The 21,296-nt window shown below is 37.7% G+C and overlaps 1 protein-coding gene across 3 annotated transcripts in view; it reads right to left on the bottom strand.

Moving 5' to 3' along the window:
* Nucleotides 1-21,296, bottom strand: part of taf2 (TAF2 RNA polymerase II, TATA box binding protein (TBP)-associated factor) — a 104,669-nt gene that overhangs the window by 40,518 nt on the left and 42,855 nt on the right. For all 3 annotated transcript variants that reach the window (XM_060822832.1, XM_060822831.1, XM_060822834.1), the window contains 9 exons: nucleotides 19,413-19,567; nucleotides 17,885-17,999; nucleotides 17,381-17,490; nucleotides 15,603-15,668; nucleotides 15,213-15,465; nucleotides 12,340-12,480; nucleotides 6,370-6,480; nucleotides 4,116-4,309; nucleotides 1,177-1,316 (listed from right to left, as the gene is read on the bottom strand). In XM_060822832.1, coding sequence (XP_060678815.1) covers nucleotides 1,177-1,316; nucleotides 4,116-4,309; nucleotides 6,370-6,480; nucleotides 12,340-12,480; nucleotides 15,213-15,465; nucleotides 15,603-15,668; nucleotides 17,381-17,490; nucleotides 17,885-17,999; nucleotides 19,413-19,567 — 1,285 coding nt within the window. The remainder of the gene's footprint in view (nucleotides 1-1,176; nucleotides 1,317-4,115; nucleotides 4,310-6,369; nucleotides 6,481-12,339; nucleotides 12,481-15,212; nucleotides 15,466-15,602; nucleotides 15,669-17,380; nucleotides 17,491-17,884; nucleotides 18,000-19,412; nucleotides 19,568-21,296) is intronic.

A 21,296-nucleotide genomic window follows, 5' to 3' on the forward strand; every position in this document is an offset into this window, starting at 1 on the left:
GCCTGTGCAGCATCTCCATATAATTCAAACCTTCCATTCCTGGCAACAAGCTGGTAAACCTCTTCTGAACTCTCTCCAACTGAATAATATCCTTCCTAAAAGAGGGTGACTGGAACTAGACACAGTACTCCAGAATATGTCTCACCAATGCTTTGTACAACCGCAACATAACTATTCCAACTCCGAAACTCAAGAGGTCTGAGCAATGAATGTAAGTCTGCTAAATGCCATCTTAACACCCTATCTATATGTGACACAAACTTCAAAGAATTACATAAGTGAACCCAGAGGTGTCTCTGTTCCACAATACTACCCAAGGCCCTACTTTGCATTGTGCAAGTCCTACCCTTGCTTGTTTTACCAAAGTGCAATACTTCACATTTATTCAAATTAAACTCCATTTACCACTCTTCAGCCCATTGACGCAAGTGATCAAGGTCTCTTTGTAATGTGAAATGACTTTCTTCATTGTCTACTACACCATCAATGTTGGTATCATTCACAAACCTATTAACCATGCCTTCTATATTTGCATCTAAATCATTTATATAAATTACAAACAAAAATGCACCTAGTACCAACCCCCTGTGGAACAACACTGGTCACAGGCCTCTCGTCCAAAAAAAACCTATCCTCCCTTACTGCTTCTTGTTACGGAGCCAATTTTATATTCAATTGCAAGATCATCCTGAATCCCATGTGATCCAAATTTACTAACTACTCTACCATGCAGAACTTCGTTGAAGGTTTTACTAGTTTAAGTAAACAATGCCTATCGCTCTGCCCTCATCAATCTTCTTGGTTACATCCTCAGAAAACTCAATCAAGTTTGTAAGACACTATTTCCCTCACACAAAACCAAACTTACTATCCCTAATCATTCTTTGGTTCTCCAAATGCATACAAATCCTCTCTTTTGGAATCACTAACAACCTATCCACCATCAAAGTCAGACTCACAGGTCTGAAGTCCCCAGGCTTCTCCTCACATCCCTTCTTAAACAAAGGCACAACATGAGTCACTCTCCAAACATCCAGCATCTCACCCATAATTATAGATGATACAAATACTACTGCAAGAGGCTCTGCAATTTCCTCCCTAACTTCCCATAACATAGGATACACGAGAAAAGGCACCATATTAAAATTCAAATGTAGTCACACATCAAGACCAAACCTTGCGTATAATCCACAACTGCTTCCAAAGCTGCAATGCGAACATCAACAAAGTGTCCATATTCTGCGTATGATTTGAAAAGTGATGGATCGCTGGGAATATGTCCATTCTTCTGGAGCACCCGAATTGCTTTCAGGCAACTGCAATGTAAACAAAGCAAGTGCACTGTTTAAAAATATTGAAGCCTCTATGTTCTTTGTGGTTCAACAATGGATTGAATTCTATTAGTGAATATCTAGAGGCAGTTAAGTTTATTCAGTTCCCAATCATGACACAACTAAGTTTCCATTTTCTGAAGCTAACATGTGAGAAGGTAGAAGAACAAACAAGAGCAGAACTGAAGCTGTGGGGGTAGAAGATTAAAAGCTTGTAGATGATTGCATAGATTATTATAAGAATAGGTTAGAAAGGTCTAGCAAATTCAGTGTGTTGGTAAATAGGTAACCAGTGTAGCTGAGTGAAGTATGCAAAATTAACTTGTGCAGGAGAACAGTCAGCAATGATACTGATGAAAAAAAAATCTTCATTTGTTAATAGTGTGGATAAGCAATAGGCCTGAAAAACAGGAATATCAAGGATAGAGTTTTGCTGTATATTCTGGTAATATATATTGGAGCTCCTTAGTATTCTCATCAACATAAATAACTGTGTTGTCTGTTTGGCCACAAGCCATCAAGTGATAGAGCCATGAACATTTACTCTAATTGGGGCATCAATTAGCCCTGCTATAATATCAAACGCTAAACTGCAAACTTCACCAGTCATCTATCTGGTCACTCTTGGGTTGCTCGAGCTGCAGCTAAATTACTGAACTTCACATTATATACAGTATCATATACACATCTTAAACATTGTTTACCTCCAGCAAACATAAGCCTCGTTCTTATCTGTGCTTTTCTAAGTTTATAGGAATGTTATTAATACGTATTTTTAGCTTCATAGTAAGATAACATAAGAGCTTTGGTAACAAAGGGAAAACAGCTGCATGAAAGACCAAATTCTTTCAAATTGCAAGGATATCACAAATAGTATGTTCTTGATTTACACTGAGAATTGTTTAATTTTCATTCATATAATGTTGATGTATACACAAGTTAAATAATATTTCCATTTGCCAAGGACAAAATAATGAGCATAGTAATATAATGATGCTGAAATTAGAGTTTTGTGACTAGACAGGTATCAGGTGCAAATTCACGCAGAGAAAATGTGTAGTACATTTTGCAAAGATGTGGAAAAAAAGGAATACTCTAATTAGTAACTTGGTTAACAGAAAGGTACAATAGTGATTTGTGGGGATGCAAATCAGGTCCTTAAAAAGTTCAGGTAAAAAGGCCATAAAAGGTCTTTTGGCTTTAAACATAGTCCTCAAATCCAAACCGTTCAAGAGGGTAAATAATGCTTATTGCCAATTTGTTAACAGAAAGGCAGAAAATCAGGATCACTGGATGAATGAAGAACAGTCTGAAAATTATTACATATTAATGCATGAAATACTTCACCAGAAACAGCTACTGGTTCAAATATTTTCTCAACTTACAAGAATAAGCAAGTATTTGAAAGGGAAAAAGATAAAAACCTGAAGTGAAATATGACGACAGCAGATAATTTGCGTTGGACACTTCTAACTGAAGTTCCATGGGTTGAGAGGCCAGCTCTTTTCTATAAATTGCCATTAGGAGCATTAAAATTAGAAGGTATTTGGTCTGACAACTGAAGTACACAACAAAACTGAATTCCATTATATGAAGTGGATAAAATGGAAATGTGCAACAGAGTGGTAAAACATATGGTTAAAGTCATAACCCCACTTGCACTTCAAAGTGAAAAAGTCAAAATGAGGTCAGAGTGGGGTTGAAAATGGATGAGACAAAGGAAAACTAAGGGGCAAGTAGCTGAGAGACAGCCTGGAAATATGTTTCGCCATGCCTTTTTGATCATTGCTGGCCTTAACCCAAGGATAAAAATAAAAGCTTGTTTACAAATAAAACAAAACAGAAAAGCATACAGGATCAATCACAATGCTGGATTTGAATTTTGGAATTGATGAGTGCTGTAAGTTACTGAAGCTGTCCTTTAAAAATTTTTCAAGGATGCACATGGTCTTTTTGTTACATGAAATTTGAGAATTTTTTTAGATATGTGAATTGAATAAAAGATTGTAACAGAGTTATTCAAAATTCTGCTGCCATAACACAGTGGGCAAAAGCAGCATTTAATAATACTTCATTAAATGCTATCACAGATAAATAAAAAGCAGAAAACATTCAACTGATGCATCCATAGATTGTTTTAACAAAATAAGAATCAGTCAACAGAAAGAGAGAGGGTGCTCAGAAAAGCACATATTTCCAGCATGCTGGAACTAACTCAACATTATTACACATGCTTTCTTCCCCAAAGTATTTGCCTATCTGGTCCATGCTCTCTACTGCAAAGCTAAAAACATTCTCATTCAAAGCTTCACTCTCACTAAGGAGTCTTCACACTAACCCACATCTAGTAATGTGCACTGAAAACTCTCTTCATATTTTGACAATGGCAAATCACAGCACCGAAGACAAGCCACTGTATTCTAAAAACTCAATATTACAACTTAAACAATCCCAATATTCTTTATCAAAAAGTCTATTGCCACAACTGATGTTATCAGAATCTTTTGAAAAACATCAGGATTCAGATCTTTGCCAAATACTAATCAGTTCTTCCTGAGCCCATGCCGTCTACCAGATTTCATTGAATTCTGTCCATTAATTTTTCAGGTGCTTCTTTGTTAAAAACGCAGACGGGATGAAAACGATAATTCCTACCATCTTCCATTGCACAGGTAACTAGATTTTCACCAAATCATTACTGCTGAAACTAATGGCTACGAACAGGACTCCCAACTAACTTGACATGAAGTTAATTTGGATTTGTAAATATTTATCAAGGAGTACCTGACAGTTATTGTATTTCTGTAACTTGGAAGCAGTTTCTCCATATTTAGAAATCGGGTGATCTCTTCCAGAATTAGACGAACATCAAGATTGAGATTGTCCAACGTTCGAACCTCATTGTTGATGCTAATTGCAGGTGTCACTGAGTTGGCAAGTGCATCTATAAGTTCAGCACGATAATAGTTGTCTGAAAACTTGAAGCAATTTTAAATAGAACGATTAAAATAAACCAGGTGAAAAGACAATCTTACAATCAAAAACAGTCTTAACTTTCTGTACATTTCTTGGAAACATTAGCTGGCATTGTTGACATGACAGTTTTTTTTGAAAAAAATCAAAATCTTCAACTCCAAAGACTAGAAGATTTAGAAAGAACTGGAGCAGAATAGTTATGTTAATTCAGGGACTCGATTTCAAATCCCACCATGGCAGATAAGGAATTTAAAATGTAATTATTGAAATAAATCTGGAATTTAACGAAGTGGATTTTTGGCAATATTTGGCAGTTGACCACTGCTAGTGTTATTTCAATTAAATTCCAGATTTATTTAAATAATTGCATTCAAATTCCTGACCTGCCATAATGGGATGTGAAATTGAGTCCCTGAATTATCATAACCCTTCTGCTACCCTTTCTTTCTAAATCTTTCAATTTTAGGATTGAGAGTACAAAGACAGAGATAATGTATTTGCAACTGTCCTAGGCAGAAATGTTAATTGCTAAGCCTGTCTTGGCCATGTATGAAAATCCTTAGTATCACAGTTACTAATATTGACCAATTCAATTCATTCCATGTGCTGTCACAGACTGTACTGCATTCGGTAAAGAAACCAACAACGTCCCAGATGTCATATTGAGGACTTGCACAATAAAGCTCGACAAGTCTCCAATCAAGCTATTCCAGTACAGGTGCAATGTTAACATCTAACTAAATTTGGAAACTTGCTAGGTATGTCTTGCTCACAAAACATAAGACTATCTTTCTCCAGTCAATTATCATTCAACTCTCATTACCAAAGTTATGCAAGGTATTACTGACAGAGCTATGTTCTGATACTTAATAACCTGAGTTTTGATACCTAGTTTAGTCAGAACCACTCAGCTCAGTGACTTAAAAATACTTTTACAAGTCAAAAGATGATAATTCTGGAGTTGACATGAGTAGGCATCAAAGCATTTGACCAAGATCCAAGTATCACATCAAAACTAAAGTCAATAAGAATCAGAGGGAAAAAGTATACTCACTGAACTCATACAGAGCACAAAGTAAAACTGTTGAGAAACAAATCATTTCTGCTCCAGTACATTGCTCTTGTTGTTCCTCTGAACCTTTCCTCAGGACTACACCCTAGATGCAACCATCTTGAGCTTTCTCATTAATGACCTTTCTTCCACCGAAAGCTCAGAAGTATTATGTCAGTTGATTATTGCAAAGCTGTTTATTGGCACTCCATAATAATGGAGCAGTCCTTGCCAAGGCGTGGACAATATTCTCACTGGCTGCTAAGTGGCAAGTAAGATTTGCACCACACAAACATCAGAAATAACCAGTGACTAGTGACAATCTAACCACTTCCTTCACAATAAAAATTACAAACATGAAATTCTACATATTACCCCATGGTCAACATTAGTTCAGTTTCTAATCAAACAAATCACAAATACTGTGGCTTCAAAAGTAGGCCAGAAGCTGGTATCCTGCAAAAAACTTAATTGAGTTCCTAAAAACAAGGTACAGGTCAGGCAATGTAATGGAATAGTTTCCACTTGTCTGGAGAAATGCAGTTACATCAACACAAGCAGTCTGACACTGTCCTGGATAAAGAAACCCATTTGATTGGCATCTCATCTGCTAACTTGGTCACATTTCCACCAATGGCTTCATTACTTATCATCTACAAGATGCATTACAGCTATTTGGGAAGGGTTTGTCAACAATTCCTTTCAGACTCATCACTTTTGCCACCTAAATGAACAACAGTAGTGAGCATATTTGAAAACCACAACTCCAAAGTTTCCTAAGTTTCACACCATCTCAGCTTGGAGATATGTAATCATTCCTTCATTGTCATTCGATCAAAATTCTGAAAATCTCCATAGAACAGTAGTTTGTGTGTGTTTGAACTACAAGGACTGCAGAGGTTCAAGGAGACCACCACCTTTGAAAAAAAATAATTAAAGCTGCACCAGCCTTGCCAGGGACACCAATTTCCCATGAATGAATACAAAATGGAAGCTCAAAAGATGTATTACCTTATTCTTTCTGTTGTCGTTGTATTTAATGAGGTCCAAAATAAAGGCTAATACTTCCTTGGGACACTGGTTATGGATATCCCGCAGCAAAGCCATAGCAACAGGCATGGTCTGTGAAACGGTAATATTCATTGGTCAACTTCCTTATGTTTCTAAAAAATGTGACAAACAAAAAGTTTCTGGAAAGACCTTCATGCTCTAGTAATAAATAATTCACAGCAATTTTTTTTAAATGTAGAAAACAACTAGTGTGCTTAGAAAAATGAATCTAACATTTGTTACAAGGCTGCTAAATTTAACATTATAATCTGGATAGATACCGATGAATTTCCTTTTTGCTTAAAGTCAAAGTTTGGCATTCCAAATACTTAAAAGAAGTCTCAAGATTCCATGGGTTTGAACCAACAAATTAAACTACTTTCCAAATTTAGAGCAGTAAAATAATCTATAACAGACACACAACTTGCTCTCTAACATTCAGAATTAATACAAGGTAAATATGATTAACAGTGATCAAATACCTGAGGGACTAGCAAATGTATGGGTCACCAAAATTCATTGAGATGTTGTCTCATTCATTAAGAGATTGTAATTCTTCATTTCCAAAAATCTAGTCTTAAAATTCACTGAAAAATCACTGAGATCTTCGTGCTTCAACCCCTTCTCTGAAAGGTTAAACTTGCCACCAGCTTTCTGTCTACCTGTCTGTCTGTCTCTCTCTCACACATGAAAGAGCAGTTTATGGCCCTCTGGGACAATGGTGATGTCAGTGAAGTTGATTTATGGATGGTGCGATAGACCAAGACACTATATTCCTATTTAAATGGTGTGAAGATCTCAAGACATTTCAAGAGTAGTCAGGTTGCTCTGTATTTTGACCATTAATTCTTTACACAACATTGAAGCAAGTTATCTAGTTCAAATTTATTTGATTGTGCAAATTGGTTGCCTAATAGCCTCGAAAAGGAGGACTACACTTCCAAAGTAATAAAGTGATTGTGGAGCTGAGGAAATGATAAGTCACATTTTTTCTAGTTTAACAGGGAGATATGTATTAAGAGTAAATTTAATTGAGATAAATAAAATTTGGCAGTGCTGAAGTGTATCTACTTCAAGACAAAGAGTAAATACACAGATAGCTGAAGGCACAGATACAAAATGCTACTATTATTGAGATTCTGTTCGCCGAGCTGGGAATTTGTATTGCAGACATTTCGTCCCCTGTCTAGGTGACATCCTCAGTGCTTGGGAGCCTCCTGTGAAGCGCTTCTGTGATCTTTCCTCCGGCATTTTGAATTTTGTGGTCCTTTTGAATTCCTAGACGGAAAGTAGCTCCAGGATTCTGGCCCAATGATAGTGAAGAAACAACAGATGATGTGTGGCTTGGAGAACTGACAGGCAGTGGTGTTTCCATGCATCTGCTTTCCTTGTTCTTCTACACAGTAGTCATAGGTTTAGAAGATTTTAAGAGGGAACTTGGTGCAATATTTATAGATGGTACACCCTGCTGCCACTGTGCATCAGCATGGTATAGAAAACACCGAACAGAGATTTCAGCACAAAGGTATACAGGAAAGCTACACACACAGACCAAGTCCTGAACTATGAAAGCAACTACCCCAACACACACAAAAGAAGTTGCATCAAGACACTATTCAAAAGGGCCACAACACACTGCAGCACACCAGAACTGCAAAAAGAGGAAGAAGAACACCTATACAATGTATTCACCAAAAACGGATACCCACACAATTTCATCAACAGATGCCTAAGGGAAAGACAACGGAACGAGGACATGCTGCAACTCAAAGGACTAGCCACACGACCATACATCAGGAACATTTCCGAACTGGCAGACGGACTATTGCGACCGCTAGGACTCATAACAGCACACATACCAACAGCCACTCTCAGACAACAACTGACCAGGACAAAGGACCCGATACCCAGCATGAGCAAAACCAACGTAGTGTACAAAATCTCATGCAAGGACTGCACAAAACACTACATAGGACAAACAGGAAGACAGCTAACAATCTGCATCCATGAACGCCAACTAGCCACGAAACGACACAACCAGCTATCCTTAGTAGCCACACACGCAGATGACAAGCAACATGAATTTGACTGGGACAACACGACTATTATAGGACAAGCCAAACACAGAACAGCCAGGGAATTCCTCGAGGCATGGCACTCATCCACAGATTCAATCAAAAAGCATATCGACCTGGACCCAATATACCGACCACTGCAGCGGACAGCTAGAACTGACAACTGGAAGCGGCAGATTCAAACCACTACAAATGCCAGAGGAAAGATCACAGAAGTGCTTCACAGGAGACTCCCAAGCACTGAGGATGTCACCTAGACAGGGGACGAAACGTCTACAACACAAATTCCCAGCTCGGCGAACAAAATCACAACAACGAGCACCCGAGCTACAAATCTTCTCCCGAACTTTGAATGCTACTATTATATCATGCTATTACTAAAAAATGAATTAAGGAAGAATATGAATGGTAGATCCAAAGGCCTGCCTATTCAATTTCATATTAGTTGGTGAGGGGTGTTAAAAATGTTAAGTGAATAGCAATTTCAAGTAAACAAATCACAACTTTGAGGTGGGATGATTATAGTATAAAGTTAATCAATTCAACACTAAGGATTTGATTAGGATATGGATTAAGCTAAGGAACAAAAAAAGGGATTTTCAAGCCTCTGCAATTTCTCCTCCAAGACTCTTACCACCCAGACTTGGAAATATGCTGCATCTCCTTCAATTTACTGAAATAGTTTTAGCATAACCAGAGCAGAATTCATGAGATGCATTCAAGAAAACCTATTTGGCCAGAAAGTAGCATTTGCAACAAATCAGAGCGCAACTCTAGGCTTAGTCTTAGGAAATTAAGCTGGACAAGTAGAAGGAAAGGCATTTTGGTTGTAGTGATCATAACATAATTTTAACATATTTATAGAAAAAATGTACTGAGTGGACTAAACTGGGGCATGGCCAACTAATCTAAACTAAAGACTGATTTAGCAAAATTGGACCATGAACACTGACTTTAACACAAATCACTGACAGAGCAGTGGGAGGCATTCAGTGGGCAGCTTCAGAGTAAACAGGTTTCCACAAAAAAAATGGTGTAACAAGAAAATCTAGAGCCCCTTGGATGTCAAGGAGCTTCCAAGGTCAAGTTCAACATCAAGAAATAAACACTAGAAAAGGAGTATCAACAGTGGAGATCGAAATTAAAGAGGAAATTAGGAAAGCAAAGAGAAAGCAAAAACATTAACCAACAAAATCAAGGTGAACCTAAAAAGTCTTATCACTACATTAATAATGAGAATAACTAAAGACAGCAATGCCAATTACAGACTACAAACGTAACCAATGTGTAGAGACAAAAGATATTGATATAGCTCTTAATGAAAACTTTGCGTGATTTTACAAGGATGGATGTGTAGATATCGCAGTTAAAGAGGAGCGAGAAGTAATGGATGAGATACATATAAGGAGGGATGAAATATTACTGATAAGCATCCTTAATAATGGATAAATCACAAAGCAGAACCAAACAGACCAAAAGCTGTTAAAAGAAGCTGAGGGTATATGCTGGAAGATCTGACCACTAGTTCCCAAACCTCACTAAAAATAGGTGTAAGTACTGGCAACTGAAGGTGTGCCAACGTTGCCCCTTTGTTTAAAAATGGGACTGAGAAATAGATTAAATTGTTACAGGCCAGTTAAACTAACTTCACCATGGCAAATTATTGGAAGAAATTCTGAAAGACAGGATAACTGTCAAAAACTAGAGATGAAACAAAAAGTAGTCAGCATGGATTTGTTAGGGAAGGATCCGGTCTGATTAACTTGCTTAAATATTTTTGAGGATGCAACAAGGAGGAATGATGAGGGTAATGTAGTTGATGTGGTTTGCATGGGTATTAGCAAGGCATCTGAAAAAAGTTCTATACAGACTGGTTTTTAAATAGAGGATCCAGGATTCTATAGAAAGCGGGATACAAAGTTTGTTCATTTCAGAAAACAGAGTAATGTTTGAGGAGTGTTTTTGAGACTTGTTGCCAGTTGGATTCTACAGAGTTCTGCACTGTCACCTGCATTTTGTAGTATATGTTAATGATTTGTAAGTATAAGCAGGATGCATAATTAAGAAGCTTGCAGGTGATAGAAAAATTAGCTGCATGCTTGTTATTGAGGAGGGAGACTACAAACTACAGAAAAATATCAATGGACAGATCAGATGGGCATGCTCTTTCAGTGGAAATCAACCCAGAAAAGTGAGGGGGAAATCCATTTGGGGTTGTCAAGAAAGATAAAAAAAAATGCACAACTAATGACAGAATGTGGAGTGGTGCAGGGGAAACAAAGTGAATGACTGCAGATGCCCGAAAAATAGCAGGACAGGGTCAATGAGGTGGTAAGAAAGGTACAGGGAATTAGTCAAAGTGTAGATTGTAAGAGCAGGGAGATTATGTTAGAACTGTATAAATCATTAGACAGATTACAATTTGAGTCATGTGTGGAGTTCTAGCCACCTCAATACAGAAAGAATTACAGAAAGCATTATAGATTAATGAAGATGTTGCCAGGGAACAGGAAAGTGAAACTCTGGTGAAAAGATTAGATCTCTGGATTGTTTTGCTTGGAACAGAAATAGGCAGAGAAGGGATTTAATTAAAATCACAATATTACAAAGGACCTAGATAAGGTTAATGAGAAGGTTCTACTTCCTTAGCAAGTGGCCAGTGAGCTTAGGTTTAAAAAGTGATTGATAGAAAGATTAGAGAAGAAATGAAGAAAAAAAGTTTTCATCCAGAAAGTTGGAGGGCTATTCATATAGAAACCTTTAAATCATTTGCACCTGCAGGCTCCGGACAAGGCTGGAAGCTGGGATTAGACTCAAGGGCTTGTTTTTCATTTGATGCAAACATGATGGATCAAGTGCCCTTTTCTGTGTTGCAATTTTTCTATTATTTTATGAAAATCATTCTGCTATTCCTTCTAGAGCTAACTTTGACAGGTTAGACAATTGTCAGTCAGAATAATACACAACAGACAAAGGTGTAAAATGTTTCAAAACTTCCTTAAAATCAGTGCTTAAGGCTCCCCACATTTCATCAAAAGTTGCAGTTTAGAAGCACAATGCAAAGTTATTTTTATTGTTTGTTCAGGCAACACTGGCGAGGCCAGTATTTCTTGTCCATCCTTAATTGCAGTGAGCTTCTTGAACCAATGTGGTCTTTGGAGAGTAGGTAATACCACAGTGCTATTAGGAAAGTAGCTCCAGGATTCTGGCCCAATGATAGTGAAGAAACAACAGATGATGTGTGGCTTGGAGAACTGACAGGCAGTGGTGTTTCCATGCATCTGCTTGCCTTGTTCTGCTACACAGTAGTCATAGGTTTAGAAGATTTTAAGAGGGAACTTGGTGCAATATTTATAGATGGTACACCCTGCTGCCACTGTGCATCAGCAGTGAAGGAAGTGAATGTTGAAGGTGAGGTTGAGATGCCCATCAAGGAGGCAGGTTTCCCCTTGGTGGTGTCATGCTCTTTAAGTGGTGTTGCAGCTGCACTCATCCAAGCAAGTGGACAGTTTTCCATCACACTGCTGACTCGTGCCTTGTAGATGTTGTTAAGGCATTGGGAAAACAAAAGGTGTGATACTTACATCAGAAATCCTGGTTTTTGAAGCCACAATATCTATTTAGCTGGTTGAGTTCAGTTTCTGGATCAGTGTCATATTCAAAATGAAATAAGCATCATCGTAAGAGGTATTAAAAACTGCAAATCCAAGACAGAATTGGCAGACAGAAAGAATAATTTCACCAAAGAAAGTGAATGGTGGCATTTTATGCAATGAAAAATATCTCCACCAACATTTCATTAACACAAGTAATTAATTTCTTCTACAACAGTGGGATTATTATTAAAAAAGGTTACCTTCTGTAGAAAATAACTTTGAAAATTCATGAAATTATTGGTCTTAACAATGTTTGAACAACTCTTGCAGCAGAACATTCGTGTAAAGAGTGATTTCATGGCTGGAGGACCTGTCCAAGTATTCACCATTGCATTTGCAATCTGAAGGAAAAATTCCAGACAACATACAAAAATTTAAAGTATTGCCTAATGAGAGTGCCCACATTTCAATTTCTAAATGAACAATGATTTACACTGCTGGACCCTAGGCTGATTGATCGCAGACTATTTGTTTGAGGCTGAATTCTCGGTCTTAGACAGCCAGTCTTTGACATGCAAGTTGAGAAACCTGTGGATTAATCTAACCATTCTAGCTCTGCAAGATACTAAATTTCAAAATCAGACATTAACCACACACTAAGCTCTGTTGAGCACCTATGCCTTCAAATAGTAAAGTTACAGATATACTGCTTGATGCCTGATTGAGACGATTTCCCAAATATCATAAAGGGGTTGGATAGTGAATTACAGCGGGATCTACTTTTCGTCAGGTAGAAATTCTCACAAGGTGGGTAATTTCATCTTAAGTGTCAGTAAAGTACTGACAAAATGTCAGACTAATAGAAACCTCTCTCCATAAAGCACCAAAATTCAATAAATCTTCCAGTGTGTACTACAGGTACATTATCAAACAAGATTAGAAACCAAATCATGTAAGAAGATATTGGACAAAAACAAAAAGCTTGTTCAGAGTATGATTTTAAGGAGCATTTTGGAGGAAGGAAGAGGAAGAGAAGTGTAGAGGTGTAAGGAGAAAACTGCACAACTTAGGATCTTGGCAGCAGATAGCAGATTATGCAACTGCGAAGCATGAAGCAATTAAAATCAGACTGTACAGGAGGACAGGTATACATACTTTAGAGGGTTCTAGGGCTGGAGGAGATTACAAAGACTGAGAGGGACAAGGGCATGGAGAGATAAGATGATAATGGGATGAAGGACTTATGCCTGAAACGTGAATTCTACTGCTCTTCAGATGCTGCCTGACCTGCTGTGCTTTTCCAGTGCCATCGTTTTCGACTGATTAATAAGGAGTCGATGCAGGTTAGTAAGCATATGGTTATGGACAAGCAGGACTTGCTGTGAGTTAGGAAACAGGAAGCAATGCTTTGGCTGAAGGGGGCAGAACTTTGGAGACCGTGCATTGGATTACTTGAAGCCTCAAGTTACGATAACCTTTGATATAGAATGAGATAACTGACATAACAAATAGTCTAAGCTAGGCACGTGGCCATAAACTCAAATCAGGTTAGTAATGACATTAAGGTTGCAAAAACCTGATTCAACCTTTATTGCCAGAGAGAGGAATGGAGTCAGTGGGAGGGATGAAGCTCGTGGCAATTATCAAAGGCAATAACTTCAAGTCCTTCCAGTGAGTAGGTGCAGGAAAGCTTTGTTCATGCAGAAATGGATTTTGAACTAACAGCAGCAATAGGGTAGTCATAATTAGTGGTCACGTAGAGTTAAGCACTGTCAGTTTATTTCTGGAAACTGCTTTTAGATGATGTCACTGAGGGGGAACAGGAAAGCTAAGTTCTCCAGATGAAACAGAACAGGAATTGGAAGAGAGACCACTGCAGTGTTAAAAGGTCAAAAAAGACCTGACTGTGAAACAACCAAACAAATCAATGCAGAATAAATTCATTTCAACATGTAGCCAAAAGTGACATTTTAGAACAGGTAGTGGTCAGGTGGCTGATTGTTATAAAGAAATCATCAAAAAGGTGCATATAACATCACTCTCCTGAGAAATATTCACTTTCTGATGTCGACAGATAACACAAATATTCGATTTGCTTTAAAAATTTGCAAAGAAATCAGCTTGATAAGCAAATCCGAAAACAAATAGGTAATGAGACTTCAACATTAACATAGAATCAAACAATACTGTTTTCAGAAATATCACAGGAAGAATCATAGCATTAAGTAGTCGCAGGTAGATAGGATAGTGGAAGAGGAGTTTGGTATGCTTTCCTTTGTTGGTCAGAGTAATGAGTACAGGGGTTGGGGGGGGTGGGGGGGGGTCATGTTTCGGCTGTACAGGACATCGGTCAGGCCACTGTTGGAATACTGCATGCAGTTCTGGTCTCCTTCCTATTGGAAAGATGTTGTGAAACTTGAAAGGATTCAGAAAAGATTTACAAAGGCATTGCCAGGGTTGGAGGATTTGAGCTAAAGGGAGAGGCTGAACAGGCTGGTGTGTTTTCCCTGGAGTGTTGGAGGCTGAGAGGTGACCTTACAGAGGTTTACAAAATTAGGAGGGGCATGGATAGGATAAATAGGCAAAGTCTTTTCCCTGGGGTCGGGGAGTCCAGAACTAGAGGGCTTAGGTTTAGGGTGAGAGAGGAAAGATACAAAAGAGACCTAAGGGGTAACTTTTTCACAGAGGGTGGTACTTGTATGGAATGAGCAGCCAGAGGAAGTGGTGGAGGCTGGTACAATAGCAACATTTAAAAAGGCATTTGGATAAGTATATGAATCGGAAAGGTTTGGAGCAATATGAGCCGGGTGCTGGCAGGTGGGACTAGATTGGGTTGGGACATCTGGTTGGCATGGACGGTTGGACCGAAGGGTCTGTTTCCATGCTGTACATCTCTGACTCTAAGCACATGCTCCATCTTTCACTGAACCACAGAATTCTTCACACAAAGGAAAGAGGAGCTTGCATGTAGATAATGCTTTTCACAGCCCGAGGACGTTTAAAGGTTTCAGAGACAAAGTAATTCTTTTGAAATATAGTCAGTTTCTTAGGAACCCCCAACACACAAGCCTCTTTCCCAGCCTTTCAACAAGTCATACTGCTTAATCAGTTACAGAATTTCTTTGTAGCTCACCTTTGCCAGGCGGAAGCAAGCATGCATTCTGACTTTGTAAAAGCACTGCTCTTGCTCCAGGATATCTGTTAGTGCTAGCCGGGATGCTGGAGTAGGAAACTTTTCTAAAGCATGAATTGATTCCTCCTGTGCAACCACATCCCTCTCAAAGCGGAGCTGGTACTGCCACATGAAATCAGCCTGCTCAAATTCCACTTTTCTCAAAACTGACATGTCTGGATCTATTCTTATCCACAGTAATGGGGAATCAGCACTACAAAAAGCAAATTGAATAGATTCCTTTAATATAATTTGTCAGGTATAAGTACGATTTTTCTGAATAACAGAAGATGCCTAAAGTTAGTAATTTCACTGGATAAAAATTACTTTAGAGAAGTGAAAATGACCTACTCCATAGCAGAAAGATCCATATCCACTTCTTCTCCATTCAATAACGGAATCTTCTTTTTCTTATTCCTAAATGGAAGAATAATGACTTTCAATTAAAATTACCAACAGATCAACATGAATAAGCCATCTTATTTTTTTGGTTTTAAAAATCTACCTTTGAAACAACTCCCAGACATCAAAATCCCATTATTTTTAATTGCCAAAATCTATCAATCTTATTTTCACATTCAATCAGTTGCAGTTGCAGATATATGGATTTCTCAATGGTAATTAACTTATATAAAATAACTGAAATTTGCAATATCTTATATACACACCATGTAAAATAATTCAAATAACATTTTAGATTGTTTGCACTATTACACAATAAGAACAAATAGTACTAGGACACTGTTCTACTGGGAGTTTGGCTACGCACAAGATTTATTTTGGATTAGGATTAGGATTCAAACGGTAACTGCCCCTAAATGATCTGGATTCTTGATCAATTCAAGCTTTCGAATGGATAAATCACTAAATAAGATCAGTTGGGTCACGATGGGTAAATGGACTGAGGAACAGATCAGCAGATGAGAAAGACTGAATTGCTCTCATTGCACAACACTTACAGAAAATACAAATACCTACGTGCTCGCTTGCCAGCAAAATATAAAATCTTGAAACTAAACACCATTTCTAAATGAATTAATTAACTTTTATTTGGATCAACATTTTATCAAAATAAAACTTGGACACTGAACTCACCAAGGTGGTAACTTGAACAAAATCTTGAAAATTTTTAATCTTAGTTTCATAAACTTCAAAAACAATTGCTATGCATTTTTAAAATGACCAATAAAATGTAAGATTACCAATTTTGTTTGTCAAAAGGAAGCAAAAGAATATACTTGAATCCAATGAGGCTGTAGAGTAATGGAATGGTAAAAAGATACATAAAGGAATATAATCTTCAGATCCCTGCGACTATTAAACATTCTGAGGTCAATAGTTACACAATTTCACATCTCTATTGTATTTGTAACAGCCTTATGACAATGGAGTATTAGAATAAAAATATTTTACAAATAGTTCTAAAATTTGTAAGCAGACTTGTAAACATTTACAGTGAAATTAGTATCTGTACTGCGACAGTATTTCTTTAAGTCTATGTTAGATGCCATTGCATTTTCCCACATTATTCTTCTCAGGCCATACACATCTCATTTCTTTCATCACTCTCATACTATCTCAATTTCATCCCTACCAGGCAGTTGCATCTTCCATTCAGTACCTCCCAGACTCCCAAAATTGCTGCCATACCAACCTCAGTCTCATCCTCATTTGTCCATGATCCACTTCTTCTTCATTCACATACAAATCAATTTTCCAACCCACAAGCCCTTTCATCCTCCCTTACTCCTTTATCACCTGCTTACCTCGACAACTAATCATCAGTACATAATTTTCCAGACATTCTATGCTGACTGGAGAAAATCTGGAAATGAATGAGCCTGATTCAACATTTTCTTTAAAAATTATTAGTTTTTGGATTAAGTCAGAAATAACACCACTAACTGATTTTATGATACTCTAAGGCAGTAAAAATCTGCCTTACTCTTTCTAATTATGGATATTCTTACAGTCATGAAAGACCTTTCATAATGCGCTTTCCATTCAAACATGCAACCTCTAACAAAGGGACCAAATCCTACTGAACTCTTTGCTCCAAATGAAAACAAAAAACAATTTAACCTCTATTTTAGCTCAGACATTTTATTTCCCAAGGTACAAATACCTACCGTCTGCTCTTGGAATGGCAGGGAATATCATGCTTGAGGCTGTTTTCTTCAATTTGTAGTGTGTGGTTAAATGATCCATCTAATTCCTGGACTGTCACTTTCAGTGGTCCCTGCAAAAAGAAGAAAAACTTTGGCAGGACAAATTATATTTTATTTAAGAATGAACAATTAAAATACTTCTAGAAGATAGCTGAATTAATAACACTTTAAAAATGTGAAAAAGTGGCCTAATTAGGTTAAAGGAAGGAATTGTTTGAATATTTACCTCGTTTGTGAAAATGATCCAATAATACAGTTTTGCAAGAGACCTCGCCAGACGTGCAATGATTGGTTTACTTACAATTCATCCATCAAATTTCACACATATACTAGATCCAGAAGTCTATAACTCTAATAGTTTTAACTGAAAAAGTGCATTATGAATACTCTGCAACCTAAGGTGGTCTCCACATAAATTGAAAGATCAGGACTGCATTCATAAAACTGAGTTTCAATGATCCTTACCACATATTTCTGAGTTCCCAAAGAAGTACAATCTTGCTTCAGTTCCAACTCCAAGATGTTTCGTTTTCTGTTAAATGCGAAGCTGCCAAAAAACTTCACAACACCACTCTGGTCACTAGTGCATATAATTAAGGATTTTTTCATGAATGAAACAATTTCAAGTAAATTTGACAATTTAGTAAAAGAAAATCCACACAAGTTTGTGCAATACCTACATCTGAACTGATGACATGAGTTTAACAACTCAAAAATATTCCATAACATGTGGGGAGAGCTGTGGGTCTGTAGTTTGTAGAAATATCTGGAACAAATGAGATGATTTGCACGCTAAAACAGCAACATTAAAGGACAATCATGATGACCAGAACAAAATTTGATTTTCAAGTTTTGAGAAGATTTGCAGCTCAGGTTGACCTTCTGGATGTAGGTTTTCTCACTGAGCTAGAAGGTTAGTTTGCAGACATTTTGTCACCATACCAGGTAATATCATCATCAGTGAGACTCCGGATGAAGTGCTGGTGGCATAGCCCACTTTCTATTCATGTGTTTAGGTTTCCTTGGGATGGTGGTGTCATTTCCTGTGGTGACATCATTTCCTGTTCTTTTTCTCAGGGAGTGGACAATGGGATCTAAGTCAATGTGTTTGTTAGTCTACAGGAAAACAACATATACTGACCAAGTACTGAACTACAGAAGCAATCATCTCTACACCCACAAATGAAGCTGCACAACGAGCCACCACACACTGCAGCACAGAGGAACTACACAGAGCAGGGGTAAATCATCTATACAGTGTATTCAAAAAGAATGGGTACTCAATGAACACAGTCTGCAGATTTCTCAGCAATAAATCCCAATAAGCAGACAAAACCCCTAGCCACTCCCCTATAAAGGCATCTCGGAAATGACTGCTAGACTATTCAAATCTCTTGGCATCATGATAGCCCACAAACCCACCAACACACTAAACAGCAGCTAATGAACTTGAAAGACCCTATACAGACAACAAACAAAACTAATGTCATTTACAAAATATCTTACAAGAACTGAAACAAACACTACATAGGACAAACAGGCAGAAAACTAGCCACCAAAATATACGAACATCAACTAGCCACAAAAAGACATGACCCACTCTCACTAGTGTCCTTACATACAGCATTTCAACTGGACAACACATCCATCCTAGGACAAAACAAACAGGCACGCAAGTGAATTCCTAGAAGCATGGCATTCCAATCTGAACTCTATAAACAAGCACATTGACTTGGATCCCATTTACCACCCCCAAGAGAAAGAACAGGAAATGATGTTGCCACAGCAAATGACATCACTAACCCAAGGAAGCCTAAACACATAAAAACCGGGCCATGCTACCAGTGCTTCACCCAGAGGCTCACTGATTATGTGACCTAGTATGGTGTCAAAAAGTCTGCAAACGAACCTTCTAGCTCAGCGAGCAAACCTACATCCAAACTTTGATAATAATTTCAAATTTTGGAGAAGTAACAAAATCTCAAAAGGATACACCCACTGTTTTATTAAAGGTTGAATATCCTTTCCAGAAACATTCGAAATTGATTTTAAAAATCCAGTTGTTGAAAGTAGCATCTGGCTCCACATGTGCGATTGAAACTTCTGTGATGAGGCAGTACTGGCTAAACTCAAAAGTTTGTTGAAGACCTAAAGCAGTGAACAAATGTTGTTGGACAGCCTTATATTACGTGGCAAATACATTTATAAACTTAGAAACTTCAAATTTTAGTTCTTGAAAGTCTACCATTACCTCAATACGTTTCTACTATTACCATAAAAAGAAGCTGACTCCGAATTAAAGTAGTATCAGCAGATAACTGCTTAACATGCTCTTCTAATATTCCACTAAAAAGTGGAGATTTAGGTGTTAACTTTTAGTGATATACAGGTGGCAGTGTTGGACTGGGGAGGACAAAGTCAAAAATCACACTAGATTATAACCAACAGGTTTATCTGAAACCTCAGGCTTTCAGAGCCCCACGCCTTCTTCAGGTAGCTCATGAGATAGAATACATCAGACAAGAATCAAAAGGTCATTCAACTGATGTGAATGTATTGAACCAACCTAGATGGCTGTTAAGTCTTTAATCAGTTAGAATGGAGATGGAGGTGCTTTCTTTTAGAGGAGAGCTCAAAACAAGGGCCTATCTGCTATCGGTGGATGACAAAAGACACACCCAAGGAGTTAACCCTAACAATTGATTCAACGTCAATCCATCAAATCAACATCACAAAAACACATGATTTCATCATTACCACACTGCTAATTATGAGATATGCTGTGTAAAGATTTGTTGCCATGTTGCTGACATTTCAAATAGCTACATTTCAAAAATATTTCAAACCAAAGCCCTTTCAGAAGTCCTGGGGTTGTGAAACGTCCTAAAAATTGAAATTTTCCTTTTGCATTTGTAAACATCAAAATATAATTTAAAGATTGTGATTACTTGGGAGGTAAAAGTCAGTACAATCCAAGAATTCATGTTTGCTATCTTTGGTCTGCTAAATGAAGAAACATTTTGCAAGCATATTTGCTTGCAGGGGATTGGAGGAAAAGATTGCTGCTATTCTGCATGGCTTCACCCCATGCCAGTTAACAATTACAGTTCAGTTGGGGAAGTGGATCTGAGAACGAACAAATCAGAATCTCTTAATACTGGGGACTAGAATCTATGGAGGAACTGAGGAACTTAATTTTCCATTCACACAATTACAAGCCTTGGAAGAGCTACAGTGCAGGTATATTTATCAGAACAGGTACTAAAACCTTGCCTTGCATCCCCTTGAATTTATGAGATTTGAGGGCTTCATCTAAAAGGTATTTAAAATGACTAAAGAATTAATTAGGGTAGATACATGAAACATTTGCTTTTGGTGGGAACCCAGAACAAATTTATTATAACCTTACAGTTTGGTAATTCGGAATTTAATGCGGAACTACTTTCCCCAAATAAAGAATATCCAGAACATTCTCCATCAAAATGTTGAAATTGCTGGGTCAAGTCAATTTTGCAAGAGGGACTTTTTTTAAGCAAAAGCTGTAAAAGGACATAAGTCAATTATGGGTAAAGAGGATTTGAGTATAGAATAGCCATGATGACTGAACACATGTTTGGCTAACTCAGTTATTTTCTTTCGAGCTAACAAGGACAGTCAAAAAGGGCAGCACAGTGGACATGGTCTGCATCGATTTTAGCAAGACTTTTAACAAGACCCTCTTGGCTGTTTAAGAAGAAGACTCATGTAATCCAAAGAAAAAATGGCAAGTTGCATGCAAAATTAGTGCATTAGCAGGAAGCAAATGGCCATTGTTTACAGCTGAATTTCTGGCCATTTCCAGTCAGAGCTTTGTATGAGGTCCTTTGTTTTTTGTGAT

Source organism: Hemiscyllium ocellatum, chromosome 4 (genome assembly GCF_020745735.1).
Source record: "Hemiscyllium ocellatum isolate sHemOce1 chromosome 4, sHemOce1.pat.X.cur, whole genome shotgun sequence".
In the NCBI taxonomy this organism is placed as follows: domain Eukaryota; kingdom Metazoa; phylum Chordata; class Chondrichthyes; order Orectolobiformes; family Hemiscylliidae; genus Hemiscyllium; species Hemiscyllium ocellatum.